Raw genomic sequence first — 10046 nt, 5'->3', positions numbered from 1 at the left:
CACCCCCCCCCAGCTGGCTGCAGATCCTTGCCCGTGCCGTCCCCCTCGCCCGGGCAGCCCCATCCCCAGTTCCTCCCGCTACCTCTGTCTCTGTTTTTGCACAAGAGGCCGCCCGGGTACATTCCAGGGGGATTTGCAATGAGCTGCCGCCTCAGAGGAGCGGGGGCTGGGAATGTTGCTGTGAGTCAGTCACTGCTGCAATGAGCCGGGGATTGCTGTGTGTCTGCATCAGTCAGTCTTCATTGTGCATTCATCCTGCCGCCTGGCTCTGCTCCCCCACCCCCAGCCCCCCGCAACCCTTACTCCTCCTCCCTCCCTCCCTCTGTCTCTCTCTCTCTCTGCAATCTCCAATGCCTCCTTCTCTCTTTGATGAACGGCTGGTGGTTCAGGTACTGCAAAGGCCCCGGACACTAGCACTGCATCTCAACAAGACAGCACGTGTGGGGAGGACCCATCTGTCCCCCAGCCTGGACAGCCCTGAGATTACAGACCAGGTTCTGGGGCTGGAGAAGGCACAGGCACAGGCTGAGAGCAGCAGGCAGTTCAGCCCAAAGTCAGTGGATAGCCCGCCACTGGATATTAGGGTCTCCGTAGGCCTGCCCCCACAAGACGTGGACAGCTTGCAGCTCTCCTTCAGGTCCCTGAGGAAGGCTTCCTTGGTTGGTCAGCAGCCCGGCCTCAGGGAGAGGGACAGTCCTTTGGAGGAGAGGCACGGGGCATCCCAAGCGCGTGGGGGTGCCTGCCTGCCTAGCCCCATGCCGTCCTGCCTCAGTGCCATGAAGCCTCTGAGGGGCAGCTGCTGGGGCTGCTGGAAGTTGGTGAGCCGTGATGAGCCGGTCTCCAGCTCCTGCCTGTCATGCAGAGCTGGCCTCAGGACCCTGGGCTGTGGGCCGGCTCTCCGGAGAGTGGGCTGCTTGCCAAGCCTGCGGGCCATCAGCTGCCTCACCTGCGACCCCTCCCTAAGGTCTGTCAGCTCCTCTTGCAGTTTCTGCAGCAGTGACCCCATAGTGACCTTCAACCCCCGGGGCTCCAAGGCCAGCAAGGTGGAGGAGGCAGATGACAAGAAGGAGGAGGATGACTACAATGCCCACACCATCTGGCCAGAGGAGCTGGCCAAGAAGATGGGCAGCACCAAAGTCCAGCAGCAATCAGCTGTTATCCTGGACTGTCGCAATCTGGTGGAATTCACGAAGAGCCAACTGCAGGGTGCCATGAGGATCGGCTGGTCAGAGGGCCCAGGGAGGGGTGTGCCCGACCATGGGGGGCTGACCGTTTTTGATCTCCTCTCCAAGAACCAAGAGGCCAAGCCGCCGTGTGGAACAGCCTGGCACCAGCAGGCCAGCAGCTCCAAGCCAAGAGTCCGGAATCCCAGCAGAACCCTCACTCCACAGTCTCTCCACTTGATCCTGGATTCAATCCACAGGGAGGACCGGGACGGGCGAGGTAAGGATTGTCCAGTCAGTCTTAATTTCTACGGAGTTCTTGTGTATGTTTATGAAATGTTCTGCACTGCCTTGTTGGATGGAGGGGAAGTGTGTGTGTGTGTGAGAGTGTGTGTGTGTGTATGTACACGTACACGTACGCCTTCATGTTATTAAGAAGGCAAATAGAATAGTGTCCTTCATTGCTAGAGGGATGAAGTTTAAAAACAGGAAAGTTATGTTGCAGCTGTGTAGGGTGCTGGGGGTGAGGCCACACCTGGAGTACTGTGTACAGTTTCAGTCTCCTTACTTGAGAAAGGATGTACAGTACTGGGACTGGAGGAGGGTTGCTAGATTAATTCTGGAATTGTAAGGGTTGGCTTATGAGGACAGATTAAGTAGACTGGGACTATACTTATTGGAACTTAGAAGAATGCGGGGGGGGGATCTTATAGAAACATATAAAATTATGAAGGGAATAGATACGATAGAAGCAGGGAGGTTGTTTCTACTGGCAGGTGAACTAGACCTAGGGGCATAGCCTCAAAATAAAGCAGAGCAGATTTCAAATTGAATTAATGAGGAACGTCTTCATCCAAAGGGTTATGAATCTATGGAATTCCAGTGAAGCAGTAGAGGCTACCTCGTTGAATGTTTTTCAAGTGAAATAGATTTTTGAACAGTAAATTGAAAAATTGGAGGTGTAGTGGACAGCCAAGAAGGTAACCTCAGAGTACAACACGATCTTGATCAGATGGGCCAATGGGCCAAGGAGTGGCAGATGGAGTTTAGTTTAGATGAATGTGAGGTGCGGCATTTTGAAAAGGAAATCAGAGCAGTACTTATACACTTAATGGTAAGGTCCTGGGGAGTGGTGCTGAACAGAGACCGTTGGGTGCAGGTTCATAGTTCCTTGAAAGTGGGGTTGCAGGTGATAGTGAAGAAGGCATTTGGTATGCTTACCTTTATTGGTTAGTGCATTGAGTATAGGAGTTGGGAGGTCATGTACAGGACATTGGTTTGGCCACGTTTGGAATGTTGCATGCAATTCTTGTCTCCCTCCGAAAGGAAGGATGTTGTGAAACCTGAGAGGGTTCAGAAAAGATTTACAAGGATGTTGCCAGGACTGGAAGGTTTGAGGTATAGGGAAAGGCTGAATAGGCTAGGTCTATTTTCCCTGGAGTCAGAGGCTGAGGTGTGACCTTACAGAGGTTTATAAAACCATGAGGGCCATGGATAAGGTAAATAGGCAAGATCTTTTCCCCTGGATGGGAGAGTCCAAAACTAAAGGGCATAGGTTTAATGTGAGAGGGGAAAGATTTAAAAAGGACCAAAGGGGCAACTTTTTCACGCAGAGGGTGGTGCATGTATGGAATATGCTGACAGAGGAAGAGGTGGAGGCTGGTGTGATAACAACATTTAAAAGGTATCCAGATGGTATCACGAACAGGAAGGATTTAGAGGGATATGAGCCAAATGCTGGCAAATGGGACTAGATTTAGATAGGATATCTGGTCAACATGGATGAGTTGGACCGAAGGGTCTGTTTCTGTTCTGTATATGTCTATGACTCTAAAGGAATTAAGGGTTGTGGTGAGGGGTGGGTAAGTGGAGACCTGAGTCCACACGAAGATCAGCCATGATCTTATTGAATGGTGGAGTTGGCTAATGGCCAAATGGCCTAACCCTGCTGCTATTTTTTATGTTTTTGTGTATTTAACTGTGTGTGTGTGTCTATGACTATCTATGTATGTGCGTATGTAACTATGTATGTGTGAATGTATATTGTGTTAGATTGTATGTGTGTATGTATGTATGTATGCATATGTGTGTGTGAGAGAGAGCGTGTGCTTGATGAGTGTTTGTGCGTGTGTTTGTGCATGTGTGTTTACATGTGTGAATGTGTGTGTATGTGTATGCGTTTGTAAGAGTGTGTGTATGTATATGTGTGTGAGAGAGAGAGAGATACTGTGTATGGGGTGGCAGGGCTCTGCTACAGCTCAGGACAGATTGCAGTCCACTCCAACTGCCCATCCCAGACAACAAGGACATGAATCCATCATCCCTTTCTCCCCGGTGGGTGATTAAAGAACACATCAGGGATTAGCAGACCTCGTACTTGGTTCTTATTTCATAAGAGCTGAAAATGTGTTGCTGGAAAAGCGCAGCAGGTCAGGCAGCATCCAGGGAACAGGAGAATCGATGTTTCGGGCATGAGCCCTTCTTCAGGCATGAGGAAAGTGTGCCAAGCAGGCTAAGATAAAAGGTAGGGAGGAGGGACTTGGGGGAGGGGCGTTGGAAATGCGATAGGTGGAAGGAGATTAAGGTGAGGGTGATAGGCCGGAGTGGGGGTAGGGGTGGAGAGGTCAGGAAGAAGATTGCAGGTTAGGAAGGTGGTGCTGAGTTTGAGGATTGGGACTGAGACAAGGTGGGGGGAGGGGAAATGAGGAAACTGGAGAAGCCTGAGTTCATCCCTTGTGGTTGGAGGGTTCCGAGGCGAAAGATGAGACACTTTTCCTCCAGCCGTCGTGTTGCTATGGTCTGGCGATGGAGGAGTCCAAGGACCTGCATGTCCTTGGTGGAGTGGGAGGGGGAGGGGGAGTTGAAGTGTTGAGCCACGGGGTGGTTGAGTTGGTTGGTCCGGATGTCCCAGAGGTGTTCTCTGAAACGTTCCGCAAGTAGGCAGCCTATCTCCCCAATATAGAGGAGGCCACATCAGGTGCAGCGGATGCAGTAATTGATGTGTGTGGAGGTGCAGGTGAATTTATGGCGGATATGGAAGGGTCCCTTGGAGGGAAGTAAGGGGGGACCATCCATTCCCAACATCAGGATAAGAGAAATTGCCATCCCTGGTGGGCCTATGCTCCAAATCCAGCCTCCTTCTCAATTCTGAATGTTGTAAATATGTGAGACCGATGCCAGAACCATATTGAGGACACCTTTCCCCTCCTCAACCATTCCTGAGCCCTCCTGAGACTGCCCTCCACTATCTACTATCCCATCCTCCCCCATGCTTTTGGATTTTTCAGAAAAACAGGCAGGAAGGGAAGGGTAGTGGACTGGTTTGTTAATATAAGATGGAATCAGTACATTAGCAAGAAATTATCTTGAATCAGAAATGTAAAATCAATAATGGTTGAGGTAAGAAATAAAGAGGGGAAGAAAACCCTCATGGGCGTAGTCTGTAATCCCCCTGAAAGTAGCTATGCTGCAGACGAGAGAATAAATCAGGAAATAATGAGGGCCTGTAACAAAGGCAGCACTTAATCTTCATGTAGGTTGGGAACATCAAATTGGTTAGCACTGCTGCCCCACAGCACCAGGGTCCCAGGTTCGATTTCAGCCTCGGACAACTGTCTGTTTGGAATTTGCACATTCTCCCTGTGTCTGCGTGAGTTTCCTCTGGGTGCTCCGGTTTCCTCCCTCAGTCCAAAGACCTGCAGGTCAGGTGAATTGGCCATTCTAAATTGCCCATAGTGTTAGGTGCATTTGTCAGAAGGAAATGGGTCTGGGTGGGTTACGCTTCGGAAGGTCAATGTGGGCTAGTTGGGCCAAATGGCCTATTTCTACACTGTAGGGAATCTAAACTAATTATTGCGAATTGAGGGGTGATAGATTTAAGACAGATGTCAGAGGCAGGTTCTTTACTCAGAGAGTGGTAAGGGCGTGGAATGCCTTGCCTTCCAATGTAGTTAACACAGCCACATTAGGGCATTTAAACAGTCCTTGGATAAGCACATGGGTGATGATTGGATAGTGTAGGGTGAGAGAGATTAGATTAGATGGGTTTGATTATTTCACAGGTCGGCACAACATCAAGAGCTGAAGGGCCTATTCTGCGGTGTATTGAGACCTTGGAGTGCAGGTTCATAGCTCCTTGAAAGTGGAGTCGCAGGTAGATAGGATAGTGAAGAAGGTGTTTGGTATGCTTTCCTTTATTGGTCAGAGTATTGAGTACAGGAGTTGGGAGGTCATGTTGCGGCTGTACAGGACATTGGTTAGGCCACTGTTGGAATATTGCATGCAATTCTGGTCTCCTTCCTATCGGAAAGATGTTGTGAAACTTGAAAGGGTTCAGAAAAGATTTACAAGGATGTTGCCAGGGTTGGAGGATTTGAGCTATAGGGAGAGGCTGAACAGGCTGTTTTCCCTGAAGGGTTGGAGGCTGAGGGGTGATCTTATAGAGGTTTACAAAATTATGAGGGGCATAGATAGGGTAAAAGGCAAAGTCTTTTCCCTGGGGTCAGGGAGTCCAGAACTAGAGGGCATAGGTTTAGGGTGAGAGGGGAAAGATATAAAAGAGACCTAAGGGGCAACTTTTTCACGCAGAGGTTGGTACGTGTATGGAATGAGCTGCCAGAGGAAGTGGTGGAGGCTGGTACAATTGCAACATTTAAGATGGGCATTTGGATGGGTATATGAATAGGAAGGGTTTGGAAGAATATGGGCCGGGTGCTGGCAGGTGGGACTAGATTAGATTTGGATATCTGGTCGGTATGGGCGGGTTGGACTGAAGGGTCTGTTTCCATGCTGTACATCTCTATGACTTTATGTTCTATGTACTCACAGCTGACTGAATGCTCACTCAAAACTGGTTTGGCTCTCAAAGGAGCTGATTTAATTACATGCTGAGTGATTTCCTACCACAGGGTTTACAGAAAGGACCAAATCTTTATGAAGTTCTGAACAAATAAAATACCTGGTTATTAATGCCAGCGTTTTCCATATTCCTTCATCTTCTGACTTTGGAATTTCATGAGAAGCACTCTACAATATCTAGGTGGTACCACTACTCAATAAACAGTCGTCCATTCTTCCTTCTGTTTTTAGCAGCAGAGGGATCTGTAACCCAGTGGACACAGATTGAGGATGATCAGGAAAAGATTCTGAGGGTAAGTGATGAGAGATTTTGATTATGAGGGATATGCATTGTGATCTTCTCTCTACTCTGCTTTTCCAGAACCTGGGTATGAGAAGGAGGTTACAGCGCCCAGCTCTGCATCAATGAGGCCACGGGATGAAGGGAAGGAGGTGTTCGAAAGGTCATATGGAGAATGTGAAGGCACACTCCCCTTGACCCCTGACATTGAAAATGCCGAGCTGAGCCCCATCCTGCCGTTCCTGTACCTAGGGAATGAGCGTGATGCCCAGGACCTGGTCAGGCTGCGCCAGTTAAATGTGGGATATGTCATCAATGTCACCACCCATCTTCCCCTGTACCATGCACAGACTGGCAGTGTACACTACAAGAGGCTGCCAGCAACTGACAACAGCAAACAGAACCTCCGCCAGTACTTCGAGGAGGCTTTCGAATTCATCGGTGAGTGCAGAAGGCAATACACAGCTCTCTGTCCCACTGCGCTCTGTCCCACTGCGCTCTGTCCCACTGCGCTCTGTCCCACTGCGCTCTGCCACCCACTGCACACTGTCTCACAGTGCTCTGTCACATGACACACTGTCCCATCGCTCACTGTCCCTTCGCTCACTGTCCCACTGCGCTATGTCTCACTGCGATCTGTCACACTGCACACTGTCACTCCGCTCAGTGTCCCACTGCGCTCTGTCCCACTGCGCTCTGTCCCACTGCGCTCTGTCCCACTGCGCTCTGTCCCACTGCGCTCTGTCTCACTGTGCTCTGTCCCACTGCACATGGTCTCATTGCACATTGTCCCACTGTGCTCTGTCTCACTGTGCTCTGTCACACTGCACACTGTCTCACTGTGCTCTGTCACATGACACACTGTCCCATCGCTCACTGTCTCACTGTGCTCTATCACACTGCACACTGTCCCATCACACAGTCCTACTGCATTCTGCCATACTGCACACAGTCTTACTGCACCCTGCCACATTGCACACTGACCCATCACACAGTCCTGATGCACTCTGTCTCACTGTGCTCTGTCTCACTGTGCTCTGTCTCACTGCACACTGTCCCACCACACACTGTCTCAGTGTGCTCTGTCACACTGCACACTGCCCCATCGCACAGTCCCGCTGCGCTCTGTCACACTGCACACTGTCTCGCTGCACACTGTCCCACTGGCCTCCACATTTTGTACAGTCTAGATAAGGTCCTTTATTGGCTGAGGGTTGCATTGTGATATTTCTCAAGCTGGTTGTGATTGGGCCTGTTGCTGTGTTTTTTTTTGTTTTTAGAGGAAGCCCACCAATGTGGCAAGGGGGTTCTAATCCACTGCCAGGCAGGAGTCTCCCGTTCTGCCACTCTGGTCATTGCCTACCTGATGAAGCACACGCTGATGACCATGACAGATGCCTACAAATATGTAAAGGGCAAACGACCCATCATCTCTCCCAACCTCAACTTCATGGGGCAACTGCTGGAGTTTGAAATGGACCTGAACAAGGGTCTCACGCCCCGGATTCTCACGCCAAAACTTAGTGGACTCGAGACCGAGGTGTAGGTATCCCCCACAACATCCCCACCGTAGACCCCAACAAATTCCGGGGCTGAGCAATGAATCTTAACTGGAGGCAAAACTGTCTCTCCCTCACTCTCTCTCCAACATGGATAACCAACCACCTCCCATTTCAAAGGAAACTCCTTCTCCGTCTCCTGTTCCAGCCGCGACACTGCGATCAGAATCTGAGAATTAATCATCTGAGCTCCAGCTGGTCAAGGGAGAACTCCTGGCTGGATTTGATTAATTGGGAGCTGGTTGAGTGAAAGAGTCATTTTATTTCATATGGGGTTCCTTTGGACTTGACTGTGGGATGGGGTTTGGTTGGAGTTATGGGTGGGAAGGTGAGGGTTTGGAATGGGATCTTTCTATTGAGACAATTACTGTGAAACTGATCAAACTGATCCAATGTCTTCCCCAGAGGTGCGCCTGTATGTGTGGACATTGCCTGCTGGATAGGATACAGTGGCATTGCAACCAGATGTCTGTAACCTGCACTGCCTTCCTTTGTCTTCCCCAGGGTGATGTGCCACTGGTGCCCCTACTCATCCCTGAAGTTACTCCCTCGACCGCTGCCCTGGTGCTAGGCTCTCTCCAAATAATATTTTTCTGAAGCTCCAATACACATGCCCTAACAAGACCCCCATATCAGCAAGCAGTAAACCTCACTGTGGACTAATGTGACTTGGACCCCTATCAGTGTGGGAGTGGGACCCTCACAATTGGGGAATTGGACCCTGACACTGGGGGAGTGGGATCATGATCAGTGGTGGATCTGGGACCTTGACAATGGGGAAACTGAGACCCTGACAATGGGGGAGAGGGGCCCTCACTAGTGGGGAAGTGGGACCCTGACAACGGGGAGAGAGGGACCCTTACCATTGGTGGAACTGAGACCCTGACAATGGGGGAATGGAAATGTGACCACTGGGGGAGTGGGTCTGTCACCAGTGGTGCACTGGGACCCTCACCAGTGAGGAATTGGAAGCCTCCCATGCTCAGGACAATGTAGTGGAGGGTGAGTTGTGGGGGGGGGAATCAAATTGCCACAGCCAGTAGTCCTGAGCATCTCTGCCCTCAGCTTCTGTCTGATGTTCTCTGTCACCCCACATCACTATGCAGTGATTCAGGACTGAGACATAGCAGGGGTTTGGCCTTATATGTTGTGTATATTGCAGTAACAGTAATATCCTCGTGAGATTCTGTTCATTTCTTTTTCACACTGAGCTTCCTGTGAACAGACAGATTACCTGGCTCTCACTCCATCCTCAGACCCAGGGCTGTCTGTCAGCACAAACAGCACCTCAACCATTACCATTGGGTACAAGGAATCATTGCAGACATCTCCGGATGATTCCTGTTCCAGGAGACATAGTAAAAACAGACAAGCTGTTGAAGCATTTTATCTTGCAATCATCAGGACACAATTGCAAGAATGCCAAATGTCAACCGGAACAATGATTTATACTGTATGAAATGTAGGAAACTGATTGGTTGGCAAGTGGATTCTCTTTAGTTGAAATTTCTACAGTACATTTCATTTTCAGCCAATACACAGATTCTATCAAGATCAAGGGTCTGTTTCTCCTGGGAGTGCGTGATGGGGGACAGTGTAGAGGGAGCTTCACTCTGTATCCAACCCCATGCTGTCCCTGTCCTGGGAGTGTTTGATGGTGGGGCGGGGGGAACAGTGTAGAGAGAGCTTTACTCTGTATCTAACCCCATGCTGTCCCTGTCCTGGGAGTGTTTGATGCGGGATATTGTAGAGGGAGCTTTACACTGTATCTAATCCTGTGAACTCCCTGTCCTGGGAGTTTTTGAGGCAGTACTTTGCACTAGTTGCCATTATTCTTCTGACTGAGTGGAACCAGACTGCTGGGGTTCATCACAAATGCAGTTATTGTAACTCCGTCATGGGTCTGAGCTGCTAGTGTCGAGTGGGATGCTTGTCATTGAGTGAATTTAACTCAGATGATGTGTGACCCAGGCTGAGTGAGCACAATGTCATGGAGCCCGGGTCTGAGTGACACCGCCCACCAATGCCATGATCTACCTCCTCTTCCCCACTTAGGCATCAAGTCACAAAGTGAAGCTGCTCCCAATCATTTACCTCACACTGGAGGTCAAAGGTGAAACCATGACCTTCGCCTGTAGGTCGTGTATCTGTCTCTGTGTTAATCTGTTGTCCTATGTATTTATTTAT

General features: G+C 49.9%; 1 protein-coding gene across 1 annotated transcript in view; it reads left to right on the top strand.

Moving 5' to 3' along the window:
• The window catches only part of LOC122543971, a 25431-nt gene extending 15947 nt beyond the window's left edge, over nt 1–9484 (top strand). Inside the window, exons 2-4 of the mRNA XM_043682980.1 lie at nt 14–1443; nt 6382–6741; nt 7581–9484. Of these exons, the coding sequence (XP_043538915.1) occupies nt 14–1443; nt 6382–6741; nt 7581–7846 (2056 nt within the window). The 3' untranslated portion in view covers nt 7847–9484. The remainder of the gene's footprint in view (nt 1–13; nt 1444–6381; nt 6742–7580) is intronic.
• Nucleotides 9485–10046: the final 562 nt, after the last annotated feature.

Source organism: Chiloscyllium plagiosum, chromosome 45 (assembly GCF_004010195.1).
Source record: "Chiloscyllium plagiosum isolate BGI_BamShark_2017 chromosome 45, ASM401019v2, whole genome shotgun sequence".
In the NCBI taxonomy this organism is placed as follows: domain Eukaryota; kingdom Metazoa; phylum Chordata; class Chondrichthyes; order Orectolobiformes; family Hemiscylliidae; genus Chiloscyllium; species Chiloscyllium plagiosum.
This window is presented reverse-complemented; position numbering and strand designations above follow the sequence as displayed.